The 27,417-nt window shown below is 39.3% G+C and overlaps 1 protein-coding gene across 1 annotated transcript in view; it reads right to left on the bottom strand.

Annotated features, from left to right (window-relative positions):
- Positions 1 to 1,644: 1,644 nt before the first annotated feature.
- The window catches only part of TINAG (tubulointerstitial nephritis antigen), a gene marked incomplete at both ends in the record, with an annotated part of 37,628 nt that continues 11,855 nt past the window's right edge, over positions 1,645 to 27,417 (bottom strand). Inside the window, 7 exons of the mRNA XM_083349634.1 lie at positions 1,645 to 1,761; positions 3,569 to 3,614; positions 10,968 to 11,082; positions 14,605 to 14,650; positions 14,984 to 15,161; positions 24,793 to 24,943; positions 25,568 to 25,691. Coding sequence (XP_083205760.1) covers positions 1,645 to 1,761; positions 3,569 to 3,614; positions 10,968 to 11,082; positions 14,605 to 14,650; positions 14,984 to 15,161; positions 24,793 to 24,943; positions 25,568 to 25,691 — 777 coding nt within the window. The remainder of the gene's footprint in view (positions 1,762 to 3,568; positions 3,615 to 10,967; positions 11,083 to 14,604; positions 14,651 to 14,983; positions 15,162 to 24,792; positions 24,944 to 25,567; positions 25,692 to 27,417) is intronic.

Raw genomic sequence — 27,417 nt, 5'->3', positions numbered from 1 at the left:
AGAAGTTCCAAAATTATAGTGCATATGCATAATTCGTTTTGAACTTTTGTAAGGAGTGCGAGAATATATCAGAAGCACAAGTGTGTGTGTGTTGGGGGGGCAATGTGCGCCCACGCATGAGCGCACTGGCCAGCCATTTCCATGGCCCACTGCGGGGTGCAGGGTATAGAAAAGGTTGGGAACCACTGTTCTCTAGTTTTCTTTTTCTTTGCTTCATACCTGGGATGGAAAATTATGGCCCCTTTACAACCTGTGGACTTTAACTTCCAGAATTCCTGAACCAGCTCAGGAATTCTGGGAGTTGAAGTCCACTGATGATAAAGAGGCCATGGTTGCCCTCCCCTGCTTTCTACAGTTAATAAAAAATATTTCTGGGGGGAAAAGAAAAAAGGCACGAAAGTATTCCTGCACTGCTGTACTCTAGCAACCAGAGGTAGTACCGTATTTTCCGGCGTATAAGACGACTTTTTAACCCATGAAAATCATCTCAAAAGTTGGGGGGTCGTCTTATACGCCCAGTCGTCTTATACGCTGGAAAATCAGCGAGCCCGGGAAGGCACGCCCTCCCCTCTCACTGTGGAGGAAGCAGGGCAGGCTGGCGTCTGGCGGGAGCCGGCAGGGCAGTCCTGCGCACGTGCGCGCTCCCTGGCTGTTAAGGAGCACTCCTTAGCAGCCGGGGAGTGCGCGCGTGTGCAGGACTGCCCTGCCGGCTCCCACCCGATGCTCTTCCCTCTTGAGGCAGCATCGCTCCCCAGCTCCTAAGGAGTCCTCGGGGATGCTGCCTCAAGAGGGAAGAGCGTCGGGCGGGAGCCGGCAGGGCAGTCCTGCACACCCGCGCACTCCCCAGCTGCTAAGGAGTGCTCCTTAACAGCCGGGGAGCCCGCGCGTGCGCAGGACTGCCCTGCCAGCTCCTGCCAGACGCCAGCCTGCCCTGCTTCCTCCACAGTGAGAGGGGAGGGCGTGCCTTCCCGGGCTCACTGATTTTCCGGCGTATAAGACGAAAAATCTTGAAAATCATCTCAAAAGTTGGGGGGTCATCTTATACGCCCAGTCGTCTTATACGCTGGAAAATACAGTAATGAAACAGTCAGTCATGATTACACTTAGCTATCAATAGGACTCTCTTTCTTAATTCCTTTGAAAGACACAGTCAGATGAGATACAAAGCCATATGCATATAAATATAGTTAAATAATGATGTCCAGCTCTACTTTTTGAAGCAAGCCAGTTCTGATCACACACACACACACACACACACACACACACACACACACACTTCTCTCAGGGATCCTAGTGGTTAAAAATATACAATCTCACAAGACTGAGATTGATCACAGTTCAGAAAAAAAGAAAGAGACCTGCCCAATTGTTCTCATTCCTCATTTACTGCATTTGGACTGTTCCAGTTATGAATTAGGTCATCTAAATACCAGTAGAAGTGAAATTAAAACAGGTAATATTTTTCACCATGCTGGATTCACAGCTAAATGTTCACCCACAGTCTTAACATCTGACATAGAAATGCAGAATATTTAGTGAAGAGAAAATAACAAATATAAGTATGCACATATTGAGGTTAGAGGCTATATATTCCATTTGTATAAAATATATGTAGAACAAAATAGTGGCCATAATGAAAATCTTTTAAAGGTGACATTTGGTAGCTATGATCAGTTTTTCAATATCACATTCATTTTGTCCTCGTAAAATTCTGAAATAACCGTTTTCTCCCCAGGAAATTCCCCAGGAATTTGCAGCAATCTAGGAGTGGAGAAGAGAAGATATTTTATTATAGCAAATAAAGTCAAATTGTGATAAAGGAGAAAAAGAAAGAAAGCAAAAGAGGAGCTGTGATATTTACTGCCTTGTCCTCATCCAGTTAGATAGATTGTCACTTCCAAATATTTCTTCTAAAGAGTTACTTGAAGACCTAATAAAACTATATCTCAGGCTAATGAATAATTAGCAATTAGAAGGGCCTATTTAAAAATGCCAAGTAGGATTATCTTCATTTGTGTTGCAGTAAACAGGGAGTGAAGAGACAGTTTACTTTAAACTTTCCCTCCTCAACTGAAATCCTAATAAAAATAGACTTCATCCTGTGACACTTTCTAGACCTTATGAGGCTAGAAAAGGTGTTTTTAAGACACATCCTTCTCCCAAGGGTGCACTTTCATACAGTCTGTGTGCTGATCTGGGGTGGCCACAACATGTCCCATGTTATACCCTGTTTCCTTTAGAGCTAAGATGGTGCAAAAGGAAATGCTGCAAGATAGCTCCATGGCAATGTTTTTCGAACTAGGCAACTGCTTTCTGGTTGGGGAATTCTGGGAGCTGAAGACCACACATCTTAAAGATGCCAATTTTGGGGGGGAAAACTGCTCTAGGCAAACTTGGCAAATTTAAGACCTGTAGACCTCAACTCCCAGACTTCCCCAAGCAGCATAATACTGGTTAGAGAACCTTGGAGGTGATTAAATGGCAAACTCTAACCAGAGACTACTAAAATTATATCCCTAAAGTGAACCTCGCCTGAAGAGGTTAACAGAATAACAGAGGTGAGCTGCTATTTGACACAACTCTGATCAGTTTGTGATATCTTGTTTTAAAGTTTTAGAGTCACCTCTCCATTTTTTTTCTTGTGCTTGTTCCTCCCCTCCCCCTCCCACTCTGTGTTAAGGCATAAAAATTATAAATAACTTTTAAAAAGTTATTTTTAAAAAGCTTATGAGCAACCAAGCAAGGCAATAGCATGGATTAGGGTTGACACATGTGCTGTTTTTCAGGATACGTAATCTGATTCAACTTTTAGAATAAAGAGTTTGAGCAACAACTGTTGAAAAAAAATCTGGTGCTTATTGACCCTGATACTTAGCTTTTATCCTAACAGTGCTATTAAGACAGGATAGAGAGGCCCACATGAATCAGGGCACAAAAAAAGTGAGCACTTAATTCTGGATTATTATTATTTTTTAAAAAAGTTCAGAATCAGAGTTCTTGATGCTTTTTTGACCCTCAACCTTTCCTGCGGGGGTAAAAAGAAAAATGTACAAGGAGTATTTTGACCAGAAAATGAATAAAGGGGAAGCTTAAATAGCTTCTCTCCATCTGTCTTCCATAGCTGATTTAGAATAATTAAAAATGCAGAGCTGAGTGTGATAGGTATTTTGAGCTATAAATTGGGATGGGATGTACAATACATTCTGTGGACTTTTCACTTATTTAATTGAACTGCAGTCATTGAACAATGATGATGATTATTATTATCTAGTGAGAAAAAAAAGAACTAACATGGCATTTTGCCCCCCAGATTTGGTATGCACTGCAAGCTCAATACAAATTACTCAAATTACAAATATACTGTAAATAAATAAAATATAAACAGACCATTGAAGTTAAATCAAAATGGTATTTACATGACTGTGTCCTCACTACAAAGTAGCTTTGTGTGTGTATGTTTTGCTGAAAATTGTGCTTGTTAATTACAAACACCTTTTCTATTGATTCCAAAAGCAAACAAGCAAAAATATCGTTTTTCTAGATTAGTCCTCTGTTTCTAAGCACTTACCCAATATTTTTGCCATTGTCCTTCTGCATCTTCTAGTGTACCCCACCTATCCAAAGAAAAAGCATTAGTAATACATATTTTTCCCCTGGACATCTTGGAGGCATCTTTAATCTCGCTATTCAAATTTCCTTCTTATTATGTTCCCAAGAGTGAGTATGTTGCCATCATTCTGCGAGCACATAGTGATTCTCTTTTTCCGATTACTTGCTTTTCATTTTAGAATATGCTCATTATTGAACAGCATGTTATAAAGCATTTGTTTCCAGGTGTTCAGTTTATGGGCAAATAACACTTCATACTTCACTTCTTCAGTAAATAGGTGACCTTGTACTATGTGGGCAGTGCAAGTAATTTCATTTGATTTATTAGGCTGGAAGGATTTCTGCTCTGTGTGAGTGCAGCCATGGTTTCCAATGGCTTTTTTCATCTTGCTCTATCTGCACAGAAATCAGAATGCATAACCTTTGCCTTATTTGTATTCTCAGTCAATGCCACAACTGCATCCATCCAGCTAGAATTACCAACAATAAAGCACAACAACAAAATAAATCATAGAGCACTTGGTTTTTTGCTGAAGCTAATTCATTACAAAACTTAGTAACTAATATTTTATCTTATTATTAAAAAGGAGACACAGGCCAGATCATAAGGATACTATTTTTTTAAAACAGACAATCTACTCCAAGGACTAATTCCAGAGGCAGAACAGGACATGTGACAGGATGTCCTATTGGATAAGTCTAGTCTAGTGAAAAGAAGGATTAGTGGGGGACATGATAGCAGTGTTCCCATGTTTGAGGAGCTGCCACAAAGAAGAGGGGGCCAATCTATTCCCCAAAGCATCAAAAGATAAGACAAGAATTAATGGATGGAAATTAATCAAGGAGAGAAGCAACCTAGAAGTAAGGAGGTTCTGACAGTGAGAACAATTAAACAGTGGAAGAGTTGCCTTCAGGGGTTGTGGGTGCTTCATCTCTGGAGGCTTTTAAGAAAGCCATTTGTCTGGAATGGTATAGGGTCAATAAACTCAATAAACCAAGAGCTTGATAAAATAAAAATATATTTCCCTTTCTATAGTCATGTCTCATGTAGGAAAATGCAAAAATGACATAGAATTTGAAATAGAAAATAGGAATGTGCGATATCCAACAGAATAAATAAAGCCTCCTGTTTGAAGAGTGTCCTACAAACCCGCTCTTGGCAGCTACCTCTTCTCCCTCATTAACTCCATTCTCAACATTCCCACCAGACAGACAGACATATAAAGAGACAGACAGTTTCACAACAGGATGGGATGGGGATTTATGGCCTCCAGTAGTCTTACTTCATGGTAGACTAGAATGGCGGCATCTCCAAACTGCTAGAACCATTTTCTACCAGAGGAAAGAACAGGCTATTTCAAAAGAAGGTGTGTTGTGGCTCTTACACACAAAAACTGTCCAATTTATAAGGAAGAAAAAGTGGGGTGGAATCTTCGGCTACATTGGAGGGTGGGGCCGGAGGGTAGAGTCCTTGCACTGCAGAAAGCAGCACTAGCCAGACCCCCAGAATCCTTGAAGCCTAATCTGACCAAGAGAATATAGTCAGCCAGGTGAGATTCTTGTAACATAGGTGACTAATAATAAAGCTTCTGCGTGAGAACTATTCACGAGTGCTTGTGGTTGCTTGTGTCTGATAATAAGGCAGTGGCTGTCTTAAACAGCAGAAAAGGCAGCCTTTTGGGAGTTATTTAATATTATCCACATTGTACTTTTTGTACAAGAAGAGAAGTACAGTATCTCTGGAGGTTCCCACTTCAGATAGCAGAATAACTTAGGTAATTCTTTGTGTAACTCAAATAAAGGAATGACCACTTTTGCTTTATCTCAGGCAGACCAGAGATGACAGAATATGTATTATGAGCTATCTCTAATTTTGTAATATATTGTATGTTTGTGTACTCATGTCTTTCAATTACTTGTTTGTCTTATCTGTGTATAACACGGGATATGAAGTGAAATTTCTGCCTTGCTTCAGGCCACAAAACCCTTTGCCACATGGGTAATGTCTATTAGCATTTGAACTGCTACAGAAGGTAGAGGACACTAACTTTGCTATTGATATCTCCTCCTTACACGAGGGATGAAACATTCTTGCATTTTTAAAAGCCCCACAGTGAAAAACTGAATAAATGCATTGAAAATGTTTTTAAATATGTGTATAAAATTTAAATGATATTTTAATGATCCATAGAGTTCTCTTTCTTCTGAAAATCATTAAAGAGAACAATTACTTCTACACCAGTACCATTTTCCATTTTTTTTCTGTATCCATTAGAAGAATCTCAAGTCCTAAGATTAAGAATAAAATAGTACAGAACAAAGTGATAAAAAGTAAATACCATAATGTTTCACTACCTCATATAAATTATAAATTATAATATCAACTTCTGGAAATTTGAATATTGTTTTGGCATCCCCAACTGAAGTTGATGTGACATTTGTCAGTAATGTCTATGGATTTGTCCTTAAATTTCAGAGTAGCAAGTTTCTGCAATAACAGCTTTTTATAGAAAGCAATACAGGTAGCTCTCGAATTATGACCATGATTGAACCCAAAATTTCTGTTGCTAAGCGAGACATTTGTTAAGTGAATTTTGTCCCATTTTACAACCTTTCTTTCCACAGTTCTTAAGTGAATCACTGCAGTTGTTAAGTTAATAACATGGTTGTTAAGTGAATCTGCCTTCCCCATTGATTTTGCTTGTCAAAAGGTCACAAAAGCTGATCACATGACCCGGGACACTGCAACCATCATAAATATGAACCAATTGCCAACTTCGAGGCATTATTTTCCTTAAAGAATCTTTTATTCTGGAAACAAAGTATTGGCACTACATAGTTGAACCCAAAAACTAAATTCCCCTCCCCTGGATACAAAGTAACAAAATACAATTCCCACCCCCAATAAACAGTCATAAATCACATTCCTCAATTAGCTTGAAGCATGGGCTTTCTCCCCAGCTCTCAAGCTGCCAAAACATTATCAGCTCTGGACCCAGTTTGTCCTTGGATTCTCACGGAAGAGTTATTATTATTATGGCTAACTGAACTCTCATTGCAATCCCTGCTCCCAGCACCAACTAATTCTAAAAGCATAGAGAAAATGGCTTCATTTTCATCTCTTGTCAAAGCAAGAACATCTGATGTTAGCAGTGTTGTCACATGGTTTTCAGTGCCGTTTTAACTTTGAACGCTCACTAAACAAACTATTATAACCCGGGGACACCTGTACAGAAAATATAAATATTAAAGTATCCTGATTAATCAGAGGATGCCCGGAGAATGTGTACAGCAACCGGAAGCTGCCTATGCAAAAGCAGAGTCAAGGATTACTGCACAGACCAAGTAACTGTTGAGGGGACAAGTTCCTTGGAAAACTCTCTGGATAAGTTTTAAAAATTAAAAGGGAAATACAAATTCTAAACCAAGGGAATGGTCTGGGAAATGTTTTTTTCCCCCATTGGTTCTACAAAAGATGCTTGTTAAAGCTTTGAAGAAATCTGTGCAGTGGGATAAAGAAGAATTGAAGAGAGATCAAATTCTATGACAGTATTTGACTGAATTGAAAATTAAGACCAAAAGGAAGGAATATATGGCTGGCTTATTTGATTTTGCAAAGTTCTGGCAAACCTTTATGGACTTTTTGCTGGCACCAGGATTGAAAAAAACACACAACCAATATATTGCTTATAGATAAAGGATAAGATATGGAACAAAGAGATATCTGTTTAAACTTATAAGAGGTGACAAGTTCTTAAATTAGTTTATACTTCTTGTGATGAAGGTTAGAAATGACTTCATATATTTTCATTTTCTCTATTCTTTCTTTTCTTTTTCTCTTTTTCTTCACCTTTTCTTCTTTGTTCTATTTCTTTCTAGATTTGAATTAGCTTTTACTACTATAATTAAAATGCTTGATAAAATTATATTCAAAAACACAGGGTGGTAAATTGGAGTATCATGGGCTGCAAGAAGAACAAACCAGAAAGTCCTGGACCAACTGAAAGCTTTGAGGAAATGATCAGCAAGCCAAAAGCAACATATTTTAGGCAGGTAATGTGAGTACCTAATGGATTTGTAACATAATTATACTTAACAACAGAGGGACATCAAGGTTGTTACTGAGTTAACAACTGCAGCAATTCACTTAGCAACTGTGGCAAGCAAGGATGTAAAATGCAAAATGGAGCGAAATTCACTTAGCAACTGTCTTGTTGTTAAAAACAGCAATTTGTGGGTTGTAAGTTGAGGACTATCTGTATCTCTTCTGACTCCAGCCTTTTCTGCACAGCTACTCACCTAACTCACTCTTTCTCCATCAAGAAAGATAAAAGAGTATGGGCTCTTCTTTATAGATGGACTCGGATTTCATATCATCACAATGTGTTGTTTTTTTTTAAAATCAGGCTTATCTTTATTTTTCTTTCACACAAGAATAAATCAATGAGTTCTGCCTCCACATATTCTTTCCACTGTATATATTTTTTTGCGCTAGCCAAGAAAGTAACTAATCCGTCACTAGCACCTCGCTGCACATTTGGAAGACACATTGCCTGGCTGTGACCTGAGAATAGATGAAGAGCAATTATAGTTTCATCTCTCAGGAAAGAGGATCCATGGCAGATCACCCTCTCACTTGTTCAAGTTTGAGAACAGGAAGGAAGGAATGTTAAGGAGAAAGTCTGGATGAAAAGAAAGATGATGATTTCATTTTCAAAAGCCAAGCCCATCTCCTGTAGGAGTTGCCTCCAAGTCTAATGTAAAATAAAATAGAAGATATAAAGTGAACAAATGAGATAAAAGAAATATTTCCTGATTAAACTGATACAAGTTAGAGTGTTCCACATTTAGCATTGAATTAAACCCTAAAACAGAATGCTCAAAATCCAATTTTGAAGTTAGAGCAGAGAAAATTTCCAATTAACCCATATCCTTTCTTGGGTGCTCAGAAGAGAGCTATGAGTGGAAGAAAAAAGAAAAGAAAATGTATATTTAAAGCATGGCAAAAATGTTTCTGAGCTAGTTATCTTCTCTGACTCTGCAAACTCTCTCTCTCTCTCTCCCTCCCTCCCTCTCTCTCTCCTCTCTCTCTCTCTCTCTCTCTCTCTCTCCCTCTCCCCCCCACTCCTAGTATTAGAAACTCCTTTTACTGTAGTTATTTTAATTGTCTTGTTTGGTTTTCTATTTTCTATATTAAAAATATACTGTATTTTTAATGTTGTACAATTTTTATTTTTTACTTTATTAATATTTGTTTTTGTTGTGCATCACTCATTGTTTGAGTTTGGATGGGTATATAAATTCCCAAATTAAATCCATCAATAAATAACCTGTTTTCAAAATCAGTGTCATTGGATTTTGCTGAAGATATTACTCTGAATAAATGTTCAGATTAAGAGATTTTTTTTAAATTTTTTTTTATTTTTATTACATTTATATCCCGCCCTTCTCCGAAGACTCAGCTTACAAGGTTAGCAGTAGCCTTCATTCTATGTATATGCCTGCTTGTTAGGGCTTTCACACACACACACACAAGCGGCATTATTACAAAGTCAGCTTATTGCCCCCAACCATCTGGGTCCTCATTTTACCTACCTCGGAAGGATGGAAGGCTGAGTCAACCTTGAGCCTGGTGGGATGCGAACCTGCACTAATTGCAGGCAGCTGGTGTTACTTAAGGAGGCATTAGCCCACTGCTCCACCAAGGCTCATTTGGCTTTGCTTCTGAAGGATAGTAGTGTTGCTTCACTTTCAAATTATTTTATTTGTGCTGAGCTGTAGGAAGCACTCCAGCATAATTAGCTCTGTGAGAGGTAAAACTAAATCACTTTTCTTATGCTTGGGAGAATGGGAGTTCTAGTCCCAGCATGGGCACAAAGCCAGTTGGTTGACCTTGGGTTGGTCATTCTCTTTCAGCCCTAGGAATGAGACAAGGCAAACCACTTCCAAAATCTTGTCAAAAAAACAGTAGGGACTAGTCTTTCAGTCACCATCTAGTGGGGCTTTGAACAAGTCTGTCACTTTGGTTTGTCATCTCCAGGATGAAATTCATTTCAAGGCTTCTGACTCTTCTTACTGGGCCCCTCCTTCTCATGCAGTCACGATACGAGAAGGCCAGCATTCCAGTTGAAATAGGTCTCTTCTCAAGTGTTTTGCATTTCTGGTTAAAGCACTAGCACAGATGAGGTTAACTAGTTTGCAGACAAACCTCATACATATTCTGAGGGATAACATCATGACATTCTCATGCATTTCATTTTTAAAATTTTATTGATAAGCTCATAAGACTAATCAATATTCTATTTTATACTTATATGTTGGCTGAAGTTTATCGCTGACCAGATAGTTAGCAACATAACCCCTAGTCCCCAGCTTTAAAAGTGTTGTTTCACGTCTGTCTCATGTGTTTGGAATCAGCATGATTCAGAATGATTCACCATCATTGAGCCTGTTTAGATGAATATTCTCTGATCTAGATTCACCACCACCACTTTCAGGTAGAGACAAGAGAGTGTGGGAAGTCAGCTCCCCCAGAAAAGGAAATATTAAAAAGGGGAGAATATTATATTTCTTCAAAGGATCTTAAAAAGGCAGAAAAGTATGCCCAGTTTTTCTTAATAGTCCCAAATCTCCCTCCCCCACAGAGAAACCAGCTCTGTAGAAATGCAGATATCATAATCCTTTCAGAAAGACTGACACCTGGAAGCTTAGATCTGATGGGATTAGAAAGACAAAGATCCATAGAATCAACATTCCCTCACACCAAAAACAAATCCAACACAGGACATAGTCATCAGCCACAGCCCCAGGGAAGCATGATATGACCTTTGGGACATAATAGGATTAACCCACCACCATCAGAAAGCCAGAAAGGCACACTCAGACTCAGGTCAAAGTTCATGCCACAGGAACAACTCCAAAAGGAAATGTTCCATGTTCCTGTGCAAAGTCCATTGTCTGCCTGTTATATACAAGTAGTCCTTGACTTATGACCAGAATTTCGGTTGCTAAGCGAGACAGTTGTTAACTGGTTTTCACTGTTAAGTGAATCACTGCAATTGTTAAGTTAGTAACACAGTTGTTAAGTGAATCTGACTTCCCCATTGACTTTGCTTGTCAGAAGGTCACAAAATGTGATATATGACCCCAGGACACTGCAGTTGTCATAAATACATGCCAGCTGCCAATTCTGATCACATGACCATGGGAATGCTGCAACAATTCTAAGTGTGAAAAATGGTCATAAATCACATTTGTTAGTGCCATTGCAACTTCGAACAGTCACTAAACGAAAGGTTGTAAGTCATGGACTACCTGTATCATAAAAAGAAGGAAAAACAGCTATGGATTCAGCTTACCCAACTAATTTGACAGAATGGAGTCTCTCCTGGTGCTCATGCTGTGGTTCTCGAATAGTATGCCTATAAATCCCACTCTTGTAAAGGAAGAAATCATCATATACTTTCATGATGGCTGAAGGGTAGCAGTGAATGGAAAAAGGCAACATAGATTAGCTGTAATCTTAATTTTAATTAGTGTTGATTACAAAAACATCATTTTAATATATGGAAATTATTTCACATTCGTCTTAAGACTAAAAGCCTTAAAGATAAACAAATAATTCACAGGAGACCTCAGTATTAGTCGAAAATCTACAGTCAGTGTCCCTGGTGTACTCCTGCCTGTTTTTCCCAAATTTAAATATTTTATGCAGGAACACGAACCCACCGTTTCCCTTGATTTGAGGTTTCACTTAAAACACACAGAAACCAGTGAGACTCCTATTCTGACTGGTAGCTAAAAGGCTACGTGATAAGCATCTGTTGTGGAAAGAAGGGAAAGGATGCTATGTCCATCTGATGTCACACAAATGATGTGGTTTATGTAGTTCCATCAGACATCATGGCACAAGTAGGGTAAGTTGCATCTTTGCATGATGATGACACAACATAGGTGTCATAAACTTGACATCGTTGCAGCGCTGCTCTCTGTGGATCCTTGTTGTAAACCACAGCCTGATGCATGCATGCAAGGAAAGGAGAACCTGCACTGTTTTCAGATAGCTAATAAAGCATCATTCAATCGTTTTGAGAAAACAGATTGTCTGTTTCTTTTCCTTTATTTTCTTCCTTAGTTCCTATTGAGTCAAGATGCAGTGCTCCTTCTTTTACTTCATCTTATTTTTACATCTTGCTTTTTGCTGCATCCCTTTCGGAAACATCTGCCTCTCTCTCATCTAATCCCTCTCACACCTACAATCTCTTCTTCTTTACCCTTTCCTCGAACCTCTCGTGCTAGAATCTCTTCATTTCTTTCATGTTCAGATTCCTGTTCAGAATCATTAGGATGTAAGAGAGGATCTGTTAAACCAGGCCATTGGTCTACCTAGTCCTGTATTGTATGTCATTCAGCCATCAGCTGAATGCATTGAAAAAGCTCCTGTGTGCCTAGACTGCACAGTTATTATCTCTGTCGCTTGTAGTAGAATCATATCATAGAATCATAGGACTGGAAGGAACCTCGGGGGTCTTCTAGTCCAACTGCCTGCTCAAAAGGCAGGAGTCCTTAAATCATCCTGGACAAGTGGTTGTCTAATCTTTTCTTGAAAAAGTCCAGTGATGAAGGACCCACAACTCTGGGAGGCAAGCTGTTCCACTGATTGTTGTTACTGTCAGGAAATTCCTCCTTATTTTCAGATTGGATCTCTCTCTGAGGAGCTTCCACCCACTGCTTCCTATCCTCCCCTCAGGTGCTTTGGAGAATAAATGGATGCCCCCTTCCATGTGATAGCCCTTCAGGTATTGGAAAATGGCTATCATGTCTCCCCTGAGCCTTCTCTTCATTAAGGTAAACATACCTAGTTCCCTTCCCATCAGTCAGTATTTAAGGCATGCTGCCTATAATCCTGTCAAACCCGCGATGTCATGTGAAGCATGACGCAACGTATCAGGACGGTTTTGCCATTGCCGGCAATGGGGTGGGCGCAGCTTCTGCATGATACATCTGGCCCGCAGGCCGGCAGTTTGACACCCCTGACTGTCATTAATGTTAGACATCATAAATTGCCTCATCCTTCAAGAACTCTTCCAGGCCCATTTTACGATCATCCAACTTGGCTGCCATTATCTGTCCTTCACTGATAGGGAATTCCAGAGTTTAACTGTGGACTATGTGAAAAAAAACCCTCTTTGTTGTTTCTGAATCTTCCTTCATTTGAAGGACTTAAATGTGTGAGAGGGAGCAAAATATTTGCACAGGTGTCTGTGGGAGGGCAAGGAGACGGCAACAGCTACATGCAAAATCTATATTTAGTAGATTTCTAAGATTGCCCCCTCATCTAGGAATCTGATCATACAGGCACACATCAGACATTGTGACGCAAGTACACATTTGGCATTTGCAGGATGACACATGCACAGATGTCATTGCTTGAGCATAATTGTTATGGATGCCCCTTTCTCCACTTGTGTTTGCCATGAATGATGTTATATGCCTCCATCGCTCAACCTCTGACTCAACTTCATCCAAGTTAAAGAGCCTCAGCTGCCCTAACGTTTCTTTGTAAAGCAGCCTTTCCACCCCAGTAATTTTGGATGCACTTTTGCTCCTTTTCTCCAAGCCTCTAATAACCACCTAAAGATGCAGTAGTCAGAAGTGTCCATGATGCTCCAAATGAAGTCTCCTTGGGGATTAGTTAAAAAGAAAAGCTCCTTTTCTGAGGATCCCTAGCATGAAATGACTTCAGTAGTTCTAAGACTGATTTCTCCCTCCCATCCTTAGTTTGTTCACCAAACTAAGGTGGCATCCTTCTATGTCTGTCCCTCAGCTTCAGAATTTAAAATTCCTAAAATTCCTGCTGCCGGCGTCAACTTCCCTCCGCCCAGTACGTGCCCATAGAGAGGGCCTCCTCAGGGTGCCTCCGGTCAGGGAATGTCGACTGGTGGCCCCCAGGGGGAGGGCCGCCTCTGTGGGCGCTCCGGCGCTATGGAACCAACTGCCGGTTGAGCTCCGGATGGCATCAGACCTCCGATCCTTCCGCCGCGGGCTGAAGACCCACTTATTTGAATTAGCTGGTCTGGCCTGATGGGGGAATATGGGTTTTTAAATTGGTGTTTTTTAGTACTTTATTATTGTTGTTTTTTAACTGGGCACTGGTTTAATTTCCTTTTAACTTTTGTATCGTTATTTATATATGCCCTGTGAACCGCCCTGAGTCCCTAGGGAGAAGGGCGGTATAGAAATCAAATAAAACTAAACTAAACTAAACTAAACTCTGAGAAAACTGGTGGGTTTTCTCGTGCCCGGTTCAAAACCAAATAGGATTTCTTAGCTGTCATTTGATGCAATAAATCACCATTTTTATCCCACTAGTCCTCCAGTGCTATTTGAAGCCAACCTGCCTGACATCTTTTGTTAACTCTTGTGGGTCTCGGATTGCTAAAGACATCAAGAACCAGTCAGTGCTTTCTTCAGCTGACCAATAGAAGAGGCAAAAATGGACATTCTCTCTTGTGCTGATTGTTTGTTTCCAGCACAAATTGAGCTGGAGCTGCCCACTCCTATGCAGTATAAAGGTATTGACGCTTTCCCCCCTCATTTAATACCCATAAATATAGACCTGGACATCATAAATCCATGCTCATTGTTTTGGAGTGATATAGTTGTGAACAATCAATTTCACTGAACCATGGACTAGACCAGCTTCTGAAGGGACATATGGAGAAGTACACCATAAATCAAGCTTTGCTGTTTTGTTGTATAACATCTTGGTTTAGGATTGTAATAAATCATCTAATTCTAAAGTATATACCAGGCAAATTGAAGCTGAGCCATATAGTAGCATATATTGAATCTTAGGAAGAATGAGGGTTATTTTTGTTATTCTAAAACAATTAACACAGAGACAACTAATATTCTCAAGAATTGTCTGTGGTAAGAGTTTGCTTTTATGCATGTCAAGCTTAGTAATTAATTTTAAATCGAGTTTTTCTTTACCTTGCACGGGACCATTTTCTTTGATTTCTTTCATTATATCGGCCTCCTAGAATTGGGGAACAAAAAACAAAATGGCACACTTATTTTTTACATCTATTTCCCCTCATGTTTATGTTTTTGAATTGAACACCTTATTTAGAGAAAAGGGTACATGGCATTTATTAATTATAGCAAACAGTTTGATCTGGCTGCACCCTGATTTTACTACATTCTCCTTAGAGAAAGGGTTTCAATTCGATATCCTTACCCAGTGATGAATCTTTCTTTTAGAAAGAAACCCCTGCACATGCAAATATACTGTATAACCAAGAAACTGTCAGCCTTCGAAGTAACAAAAGTAAATTGCAGGAGTTGAAATATATTCACGCTCAGCACTTACCTTTGAAGAGATTCGGTAGGGAGAGCCACACTGATAAATGCGGTTTGATGTTTCAAACTGATTTGGACACGGCTTTGTGGGCCGTCTTTTCCCCTCAGTATCAAACACACTTGCAATGGCACAAGTCATCGGGTGAAGCTGGTTCCAGAATAAAGGGTAGCAGGCATGGGATACCAGCCTAGTTAGATTAAAATACAAATTGATAACATTTTTTTTAAAGTTTTAAATAGGCAGGATTCTTCATTTTATGTAAGGAACTATGTTTCAGGAATGCCTCATCTTTTAGACTGATGGTAGGCAATGCTTTTTGTACGTTTGGAAACACATGTATTATTATAATAAAACACATGTATTATTATCAAAAAAAGGGTGGGGTGGAAAGCAGCTGTAACTCAAAGTCGCCTCAGAAAATTGGATTTTTCTTTGGGAATATTTTGAATGGTGATTAGTCAAGTGGGTGCTTCATCACTTGAAGAGATAGGACAGCCATTTGTCTGAAATGATACAGGGACACCTGCTTGAATAGGGTGTTGGACTAGAACAGGGGTGTCAAACTGCTGGCCCCCAAGGTGGACACATCATCCGGAAGCCATGCCCACCCCATTGCCAGCAATGGCAAAAATCTCCTGATACGTTGCAAGACATCACGTGACGTCGCACATTTGACATGTCTGGACTAGAAGACCTCCAAGGTCCCTTCCAACTCTGTCATTCTATTATTCTACTCTATTAAAGTACTGTAGGCATAATATGCCTATTGGAAGCTTATACTTTTTAAAAAAAAAAGTAAAATATATTGGTGCCTATGTAGTTAGTAGTATATAACTTAGTAGTTTGGAAGTAGGTTTAGAGGAAGAATTCTTAGGGCCTCTGGCAACAATAAAAGAGAGGCTGGAGATTTGCATTCACCTTCCATGTCATTGGTTGCATACATGCCTATATTAGAATATGGATAAGATTCCTGTTCAAGAGAGGCCTTTCAAATTAATATATATACCGGTATATTATAACCTGAAGGAAACCTATTTTTAATTTACAACAAAGCTACCTGGAATTAAATACGAGTCCATCTTGATCAGCACTGTGGCAAAGAGAAGGTTAAGCTCCCTCTTATTGCCAGAATTCAAGTCCTGTTTGAAACCAGCTGCTAGATCCCATTTGCATCTCTGAAAAAGTAAATCCAGGTGGCTGAGGTCATATTCTGGTTGTCCCTGGCTGTGCAATCACTTTACTAGTATCTGTATGAAATATCCCATACTAGGTGAGATACAAAAGGGATGTGGTGGCTCAGTGGGTTAGGACGCTGAGCTTGTTGATTAGAAGGTTGGCAGTTTGGCGGGTCGAATCCTGAGTGCCGCATAACAGAGTGAGTGCCTGTGACTCGTCCCAGCTTCTGCCAACCTAGCAGTTCGAAAGCACGTAAAAATGCAAGTAGAAAAATAGGGACCACTACAGTGGGAAGGTAACAGTGTTCCGTGCGCCTTTGGAGTCTAGTCATGCTGGCCACATGACCACAGAGATGTCCTTGGACAAGCGCTGGCTCTTCAGCTTTGAAACGGAGATGAGCACCTGCCCCTAGAGTCGGAAACGACTAGCACGCATGTGCGGGGGAAACTTTACCTTTACCTTTAGGTGAGATACATCAAAACAAATAATCTGATCTAAGCAATAAGTAAGAGGATATGATCAAGACTGCATCTAAAAAATGAAGATAATCTATACCTTATTATATTTATTTCTTCTACTCTTCTACTCTTTCTACTCTTAACTTGAAAGCATTTATTGCATTACTTATTTTTTGAATCACTCAGAAGTCAGGAAAGCTTTTATATCCCACCGTTCAAAATGCATATCCTAGGAATCCTTTTTATCTTAAAGACCCAGACTCCTTGCAGCCACCACACCAGATGGGATTGTTCTGCAAAGCAACAGCTCTGAAATTTGGTTCAAGAAAGTTATTTCTTAACAAGCTATTTTACTATGTTTTGTTGGTTACTTTGCTGGAGCCAAGATAAGGCAGCTACAGTGTGAAGTTTGATGCAGATGTTCCATATAGCCGACAGGATTCCTGGAATCTAATTTGGAAAGGGTTTTAGTAGATTGGGATCTATTGGTAGGATATTAAACGTTTTATGGAGGAAAGCAATGTGTTCTATTTTTCTGTTTTCTTATCAGCAGCAACAACAAAAAAACCCTCTTCTTAAACAGTCTATTAGATTCTCTGATCCTTACTTCAGTGATAGAGTTGTACTAATATGAGACATTCTAGTGTATGGCTAAAGCGGTACAGGATGTAAGTGAATTAATCTCCTGAGCTAACATTTTATGGATTAAAATCTTACTTAAAGAGGATCTGCTACAATGTAGATCTTATAGTTTTGAAATCTGGACTCTCACTTTAGAAATGCCTTCTTTGATCCAGGTGCTTTGAGATAGTTTGGCACAGAGTTCTTATCATGAATGAAGGCAAATATGAGTGTTCCAGGATAATGTTGCATGAGCCCATCTGGGTCGGTCACTGGGAGTTTTAGACTAGCACACAGGTCTGCATCCCGCGGCTCCAGAGCCGCATGTGGCTCTTTCAGCCATCTCCTGCGGCTCCCAGTCTTCTGCTATGTGTAGTCCAAAAAAAAAAAAGTGGAACTAAAAAAATTCAACCAATCAATTCAAATGTGCAGGGTAGGTGCATATCTTGCCTTGGCTCCACTCTTCAGCCAAACCCTGTTCTGCGCATGTGCGCATGTATGTGCATGCGCACACATTTTTTGCGGCTCCCAGTTTATCCTTTTGTGAGGGAACCAGTTCCGAATGGCTCTTTCACTGTTTCAGGTTGCTGACCCCTGGACTAGCAGTTCCTATAGTCCCTTACTGTTAGTCAGGCTGACTGCAACTCAAGGAAGTAGGCTGTAATGCCTAGAAAGTGTTGGTTAAGCAATTCTGGCAGTTGAAGTCGAAGCTCACACATTTTAAAGTCACTGAGGTTGGCTTTAAACACTAATTTAGAGACTTCTTCAAGCACTATATAGGATTTAAGGCCTAAGGCAAAGGACATGATAGCATCCCATACTATTTCCACAGCAGAAGTGGGTCTAGACTAAGAGTGGCCTTTATTTTACAACCAGTGATGGGACAGCATCCCGCATCTCACTTTAAGAGCGCTTAGGGATCTCAGGGACAAGGGCTAAACTATGCCTAAGGGAATGGTTGCTGGAATTGGGTATGTGTAGTTTAACGAAGAGAAGGGTGAGGGGTGACATGATAGCAGTGTTCCAATATCTCAGGGGCTGCCACAAAGAAGAGGGAGTCAAGCTATTCTCCAAAGCACCTGAAAGCAGGACAAGAAGCAATGGATGGAAACTAGTCAAGGAGAGAAGCAACCTAGAACTAAGGAGAAACTTCCTGACAGTTAGAACAATTAACCAGTAGAACAACCTGCCTCCAGAAGTGGTGAATGCTCCAACACTGGAAGTTTTTAAGAAGAGACTGGACAGCCATTTGTCTGAAATGGTATAGGGTTTCCTGCCTGAGCAGGGGGTTGGACTAGATGACCTCCAAGGTCCCTTCCAACTTCTTCTTCTTCTTCTTCTTCTTCTTCTTCTTCTTCTTCTTCTTCTTCTTCTTCTTCTTCTTCTTCTTCTTATTATTATTATTATTATTATTATTATTATTATTATTATTATTATTATTATTATTATTATTATTATTATTTGGAATAGAGAGCCTGACCGCTAAACAGAGCCTGATGGTCATGATGTTGTTGATAAATGTCTATGGAGATTCTCAGTCATCCTGGCCATGGTTGTCCCAAAGACGCTTTTTCAAAAAGCAAGTAGACTTTTTTTCTTGAAGTTGTTTTTGCTTTTCACCAAAGAAGCTTCTTAAGAACTGAATAAGCTTCTTGGATGAGAACTGAAATGTCTTTAAGAAAAACAAAGAAAATCCAGTTGCTTTTTGAAAAAGCACTTTTGGGATAATGTTGATAATACTGCTTCCATGCCACCCAATATCCTAAGTTATCATCTCACTCTGGCCAACAATAGAACCAAACTTTCCAGGATTCCAGTGACCTGTAACCCCGTGTAGATGCACGCATATTTTATAACACTTGTCCTGCATATGTCAAAGCTCCGCTCTTTGGCCTCAGAGTTCCCTTTATCAGCAGACTCTTGTTTGGCAGATTCTGTATTATACTATCAATTTGCAAGCCAATGTATGAGAGGATAAATGCTTTGAAGAAGAAAAAAATCACTAATTCCTTTTCATAATACCAAATAAATAATTAAGGGGTTCTGTCCAATGCTGCTTACAAGATTCCTGTCTTCCCTCCATAAATGAATATTGAAAATATTTAGAGCTCAAGATACAAAATGATTGCTTCTTATTGTTACACAGCTATTTTTCCGAAAAATGTTCTTTTAAAAAGACAGACTGAAAACCACAGATGTGGGAAAGTTCTGATTCATATCTTGGGTCTTCTTCATTTCAAAATTAACCACCAGCAATTATGTTTGAACAATTTTGAGAGGGAAGTTGGGGAAAGAGAAAACCAATCCTTTCAGAAAATCTTTAGGAAGTACCTTTGTTCCACTTCGATGAATAATAAGGTGGCTTCTGAAATCCTTAAGCTTCAAATACCTAACTAACAATTGAAAAAAAGCATTCATAAGCATCTTCTTTGTCATTTGTTTATTTTGCTCTGCTTAAAGTGACATAGTGTCATGGTAACGCTGAGAATTTTTCCCCCAACTAGATGTAGCTGGAAACTGATCATTCTGAATACTGTTAAATGTTTATTCCATTTGTTATGAATTACAAATCTATAAAATTTAAGTTTATAAATGTTTGATAAATTATCAAATGCTGAAGGTAATTAAAAATTAGAAATTATATAATCAGAGCAGTTAAGCTTGATCATAAAACTAAGGGAAGCAAGAGCAAAATAATTTTACTCAAATAAGGCAGTGACTTGAGCATGTCTGTGGAGAGGAGGTTATGTGTCAAAAAAGTCAAGATCCCTAACATCCCTTTTGTATGTGTTGCAATCACCTGCTTGTGCAAAGAGGAGAAGCTCCTATCATGTACTTACAACCACCATCTTGACAGTTTTGACCCTGGTCTTGTGGGCCTTGTTAAATGTGCCCCATTCTTGATCCCTTGAAATGACAAATAAATTTGTGCAAAGCCTTCCCTTCCTTCCCGGAATAAAATTAATGATTTATTTTATTCAGGTTAAGATTGGATCAAAAATAAATATACTATAGGTAGTCCTCAAATTATGACCACAATTGAACCCAACATTTCTATTGCTAAGCGAGACAGTTGTTAAGCGAATTTTGTCCCATTTAATGACCTTTCTTTCCACAGATGTACAGTTGTTAAGTTGGTAACATGGTTGTTAAGTGAATCTGGCTTCCCCATTGAATTTGATTGTTAGAAGATCGCAAAGAGGATTACATGAACCTGGGACACTGCAACCATCGTAAATATGAGACAACTGCCAAGTGTATGAATTTTGATCATGTGACCAGGGGGATGCTGCAGTGGTTCTAAGTGTGAAAAACGGTCATAAGACATTTTTTTTCACTACCGTTGTAACTTTGAATGGCCGCTAAATGAACTGTTGTAAGTCAAACACTACCTGCATTTCCTTTTAATATTTCAAGGCTTCTCAAACATTGTGGATGGGCTAATGCAGGCTAAGCATGGAGTAAATTTCGACAGTGCTGAACCTTTGTCTATGCAAGCCTAAACAGTTTAAGCTGATCATGAGTCCTGAGTTCTCACAACCCATAGTAAGCCCTGAACTAAGCTTGGAATGAAGCCAGAAAAGGAATGATAGAGCAGGGGTCCCCAACCTACAGCCGCAGGTTGGGGCATACCAGCAACCAGGCCACATAAGCAAGTGAAGCCTCATCCGCTGGATGCAGGCAGCACACAAAACCACTCCCCCTCTGGTCCGTGGAAGAATCTCTCTCCACAGAGCCAGTCCTTGGTGCCAAAAGGTTGGGGACCTCTGTGACAGAGCATTCAGACAGTTCTGGAATCACCATGGTACCAGATTGCCTTCCCTTCTGATCAATAACAGTACAAAGGGGAAGCCAGACTTTTTTTTCCTTTGGAAAGACGTGGCAGAATTGGGGTGCTGTTGTTTCTGGAAAAGCTCTGCTCTGAATATCCAGCAACCTTCCTTCCTGGGCAGTAGAAGAAGAAGTAAAGGAACTGATTACAAGGCTGCCATGACGAGGAGCCAGTTTGATAAAAATCAAAGTGCCCCCTTTTGAAGACCTGCAATTTCCAGTTTTCAGGGACAGTCTTCTTAAAGGAATACGAGGAATATGTGATGAAGGCACGAATCACTATGACCAATTCATGATGATGATGATGATGATGTTGTTATCCATTCATTCAAGTTTGACTCTTGGCAATTCTATGGCCAGGTCTCTCCATGTCTTCTGATCTTGCACTATTTTTTTCTATGAACTGGCTGGTGTCAGCTTTGATGTTGTTCAGCCACCACCGTGTTCTTTAACAGCCTGGTTTTGTTTTATCACTTACAGACAATTCTTACCTGCTCAGAAAAGGATGCAGCTGGCACCTCCTGATGATCCTGAGCTGAGCAGACACTTTTTCAACTGCTATCAGCTGAGAACAACACTGGACCCACAAGCTCCACTTCACATCCTTCAAATGGATACTGTTTTAGAACAGGTTGTACACCAGTTCCAGGTCTGGGAATATACAGATTCCAATGACCTCCATCTTGTCCTCTCACTTGACTATATATTGGAAATTAATTGGATCTGTTAATAAGCACTCAGCAGACAGAGAGCATCAAGATTTGGAAGAATCATGCAGAACAGTTGGATGTGTTTTCAGCAAGGCACAGCTTAAATGCACAAGGGCCTCAGATTTTTTTTTTTTTATGGATGGGAGTCTTCAGTTTGCCCGAACATCAGAAGCATGAGAAGTGGAAAAAAACCCTTAGTTCAAAGTTTAATTTCCTTATGACTCTGAAACAAAAGTACACTTGCCAAGTGAACCATACTGTATGTCCAGTGGTGGAAAGAGGAAAACAAATGAATGGAATAATAAAAGAGAGGCAAAGATGCTTCCAGGGACTTCTAACTTGGCACTGCCTATACTAGCATGTGGTCTTGGACACAGACCTCCCAAGAGAATGTACACCTTCACCCCAAAATGTTTCTGGTCCTTGCTCTAAATCTTTTGGGTTTTTCCCAAATAGCACATAAATAGTGAGCTCATATCTCTGTTCCTGAAACTAGAGAGCAATACTAAAACAGCCCTGTATGTAACTTCTGAGAAGTAAGTCCTACTCATTTTGATGGACTTGTTCTCAGATGAGTATCAATTTCAGCTATCTACAGTAAATATTGATACAAGTTGGGACTTCCAGGGAAGAAATGGCAAACTGAAGACATCTTCCCTAAAAGGAAAGCCAAAGCCCATGACTGTTTTTTTGTAATTCCTTTCCGGACAAGGAGAGAACCTGAGATAGCCCATAAGTCTTCCAGACAGTTGCTCCTCATGAGATGACTGCAAGGCAGTGGTCTCCAGCAGATTTAGAGCTCTCGGAGATGAGGGAAAGTCAATTTCATTCAAGTCACAATCAATACCTTTAGGGACACATGGTTTTCTAATTACTTTTAGAAATTGCTTGTTAAGTGCCTTTCAGTTTTAAGGAACCAAGTAAGTTTTCTTCGTTCTTAGTGAAAGAAATTTTAAATATAATTTTAAGGATTTTTAAAAAATCTTTAAAGATTGGACACTAAGTGAACCCAGAGGAATTAAACATTACAATTAAAGGAGAAGAGCTCTTGAATTTGATTTACTCATACAGGCTGGAGCAAAGTACTTCAACAACATACTGAAGCATATTTGCAAACAATGAACCAAGAACTTAATTTTAAGAGTTTTTGCTGTTATAGACAGACTGCATTTAGAAGATGTTAGGGAAGAGGAACCAGCTTTACCAGACAAAACTGAGATTGATTTGAAAGTGGGTTTAAACATGACAGGTAACAAGAACGATATGGAAAAGATGCTATACTGTAAATACAAATAAAACTGCCTTAAGTCTTAATAATTAAAAAAGGGATATAATAACAAATAACAAACCAAATGTGACCTGGATAACTTTCCTATCCTGAATTTGCAAAATAGACTTTTAAACTTTTGAAGAACTTTGTGAGAAGGGACAGAGAAATTTTTTTAAAAAAAATAAGTTTTATTATTTGAAGGGATTAAAGTTCAAGTTTGCTAAAAGTAAAAGGAAAGAATATATGTTGGCTTATTTGATCAAGGTTAACATAGATATGTTGTTATCTTGGGTAACTCTTAATGGACTTTTGCTAACCAGAACTGAATGACAAAGCTTTAAGGATTTGTTTATAGATAAGATATGAGACATGGAAAGAAGAGATTCTTTGTTGTATTTTAAGAGAAGGTGATAAGTTCCTAAAATTGTTTACACTTGTTGTAACGAAGGGGGAAGTCATATCTTTACACATTTCTTTTCTTTTTCTTTACTATATTCTTATTCTTTTTTACTTTCTTTTCTATTTTTCCATCTTTTCTGCATTTCTACTTTTTAAATTCTTTTTTAGGTTTATATTACTTTGTAACTTTTAGGGTGATTGCTTTAGCTGTACTTTTTGTGCCAGGAAGAGAATGAGTTATATTTTCTTAAGAACCTTGTCAAACCAATTTAGAAAATCAGTATCTCATTGACATAAACTCTATTTTCATGTCCATCAGTGTGAATAGTTGCATAATTGCATATTATTCACAACTACAATAGAATATTTATCCTACAAGGAACAAACAGGAAGAATTCAGATCTGTTTTTTGAATGGCAGCTATAATTTTCTTCATCTATAATCTGTCACATCACCCCATCATGTCTAATTATGAGCACTGATGAGGTTTTGTTACTGTTGCAGGGCTACTCTCTATTATGATCAAATAAAAATATGTGCTGCAAGAAATCTTTTTCATCATATTTTTTGTGTTACTGTTTGGGTTTTTCTTTCTCATATTGTATGTACCTTCACATTTTTTAAAAAAGTGGACAAATACAAAGGGTTTGGAGTACTTAACATTTGTAAAAAGTGGTTAAATGAGTTACAGTTGGAGAAAATCTATGTTAGTATGTAAGTTCTTTTACAGGGTGCATATAAGTTTACAAAGCCTATATATAAGCTTTCGTAGGTTGATCTATGCATTCCAAATACCTCAATTAACTATAGGTAATTCCATATCCACATTTTGTTGACTACGCACAACATATAAAACCAGAAAGCGTGGTTTACAAATCACAGAGGCTCACTGTGATTTGCAGAGAAACACTATATAGGAGCAGCTGTGACTCTGTGCCAGTTTAAAACCTTCTGCATAGCTAGAGATATATTATACTTTTATGAACTGCTAGGGAAGGCTCAGCCTACCTTTCTTCTTGCCTACCAGACACCCCAAGCTCCACTGTCTCTTTGGAAAACAGCCCCTCTTCCTTTGGATTCCAAACTACATCCCACCATCTGATAGTGAACAGGAAGTCTTAAAGCTTTTAACGACTTGCACTCAGCCTGTCCACATGGCTTAATAAATTTTGTATCACAGAAGCAACACCAGTCACACTGTCTGTTTTTCGATGAAAATGAACCCTGAGAAATAACTGGCATCCACCCTGAAACTCCTCATCTCTCTAAAATGGATGGTACATGTATCCTAATATTGTTTTCAGTAATTGATTCTTTCTTACTTCTGGGACTAATAATAACAATCTTACTTACCCATACTTTTTGATGTAAGACCAAGCATTGCTTATGCTTCCTCCTTTGCATCCTTGCTGATTCTTAATGGCACAAGATATCAGATTCTGAGGCGAAAGGTTGTCTGTGAAATGGCCTTGGGAATGAATTGCTGTTCTATCTGCAGCGACACCTATCAATGGGAAAAGGTGGGTTATAAAGCTCTCTGCCTGAGAGGTAGTAATAAATCATTGAATTGGAGTACATAAAACCAGCTAGCATTCCTTAATTTTGGTAGATTACTGTGAATATACAGTACATGAGCTTTTCAAAGGATTCTCATAAAATTGGGGATATTTTTTTCTCATTGTTTAGGATTGCACAGGCAAATAGAACCAGCTGGTTTGGTTTTTTTACAGAATTATAGAATGACAGAGTTGGAAGGGACCTTGGAGGTCTTCAAACAGAAGACTTTTGGTCAATGGATAGTCAAGAACAAAATCTATGTTGCCCCAATATGGTTGCCCTACAAGAAATGCCATATATTCAGTAGGTCTAACAAAATTCTCTATAGTTAAAATGGGGTTACATCAATATGGATGAGTTAAGAAGTTAGTTTCATTCAATTTTTGTAAGAGCTTACCCACAGTCACAATATTCTTTATAAAGAACATCTATTCCTTGTATCTGATCACATGCTTTTATTGCATATTTGTCTTTTCAAGTACACCTAGCAAGACGTCAAGAGTAAGTTTAAAGTAGATATAGTTCAATCACAGTCCTAGGCACCAACCATGCAGCCAAAAGAGCATATTACTTGCAGTTGAAAATGCCCAGGATGCTGCACAGTTTCTTTGGTCCAAAGGATCATGAATCCAGCCTGGCCATTCGTAGGAAGCCACAAAGAATTCGGGGAAGTCTGCAACAGCTGCTGTGTTTTCCTAAAGAGATCAAACATTTTGGTGCAGAAAGCTATAAGATTCAAGACTGCATCACCGAAGCACCCACAGACAGCCCCATCTCCAGAAAGCCTTGTTCATCCTCTTACCCTTCAAGCTATATACATAGGCTGTCATTACAGACCACTGTGAACACCTCCCAAACTTTCAGTCAATGTTTGTCCTTAAATGAATTAGTTTTGTGAGCAGGGAGAGGGGCCATAATAAAATAGCAATAACCAAACAGGTGGGTGATAGGGGAGAACAGAGTTTTGTTATGAGCTGTAGAGATTTTTCATGTGCTGTGACATGATTTTGATCCAAATGAAAATACATGGCAATACATACAAGGGGAAAAAAATCAAGGAACTACCAACACAGAACAACAAGCTAACAGTAAACAACTGTCTAATCAAGAACCAAGACCACTCCCACCAACAGACAGGGCAAGCCACTGGTATATAAAAAAGAGCAAATCCCACTCTTTGCTAGCACTGATGGTGTTACCTAGTTTGATACTGAAACATCTGCAAGAAAACAGCCAAGCTCAGAGAACACCAAGGACCCCACAAAAATCGTTTTGAAGATGTTTGGAACATTTGGTGTGTTTGGATCCACCTGGAAAATGCTGCAGTGAAAATGGTTTGCAGATTGTTATTAGCTTTGTGACAGTTTACAAAGAGGTGAGAAATGTCTGACTTTTTGATGTTGAACTACACTTCCAATGCTGAAGGATGGGAGCTGTACTTCAGCAACATCAAGAGGAAAACTGAACTTCTATTCTTGGGCTACAGGGAGATGCAGATATAATGGAACTCTAAAATCAGGAAATAGAGGAATGTCTACATTTCATTACAAATATTTACCTGAGTAAAGACAATCAGCTGTGAAAAAAACAATCATTTTCATAGGGAAGATTTGTTGTCTTGATTAACCAATTGCCTATAAATGTTAGATCTTTGGGTGTTGTTCACAAAAAAAACTCTTATCTAGAGCATGGGTGTCCAACCTTTTGGCTTGCCTTGGCCGCACTGAGTGAAGAGGAATTGTCTTGGGCCACATATAAAATATGTTGTTGTTAGCTGCGAAGTCGTGTCCAACCCATCGCGACCCTATGGGCAACATTCCTCCAGGCCTTCCTGTCCTCTACCATCTTCTGGAGCCCATTTAAGCTCACGCCTAATGCTTCAGTGACTCCATCCAGCCACCTTATTCTCTGTCGTCCCCTTCTTCTCTTGCCCTCAATCTTTCCCAGCATTAGGCTCTTCTCCAGTGAGTCCTTCCTTCTCATTAGGTGGCCAAAGTATTTGAGTTTTAGCTTTAGGATCTGGCGTTCTAAAGAGCAGTCAGGGTTGATCTCCTCTAGGACTGACCGGTTTGATCGCCTTGCAGTCCAAGGGACTCACAGGAGTCTTCTCCAGCACCATAGTTCAAAGGCCTCAATTCTTTGGCGCTCAGCCTTTCTTATGGTCCAGCTTTCACTGCCATACATTGCAACTGGGAAGACCATAGCCTTGACTATACGCACTTTTGTTGACAGAGTGATGTCTCTGCTTTTTAGTGTGCTGTCTAGATTTGCCACGGCTTTCCTCCCGAGGAGCAAGCGTCTTTTAATTTCTTGGCTGCAGTCCCCATCTGCAGTGATCTTGGAGCCCAGGAAAATAAAATCTGTCACTACCCCATCTATTTGCCAGGAATTGAGAGGGCCGGATGCCATGATCTTGGTTTT

This window comes from Vipera ursinii (assembly GCF_947247035.1).
Source record: "Vipera ursinii genome assembly, chromosome: 1".
In the NCBI taxonomy this organism is placed as follows: domain Eukaryota; kingdom Metazoa; phylum Chordata; class Lepidosauria; order Squamata; family Viperidae; genus Vipera; species Vipera ursinii.
This window is presented reverse-complemented; position numbering and strand designations above follow the sequence as displayed.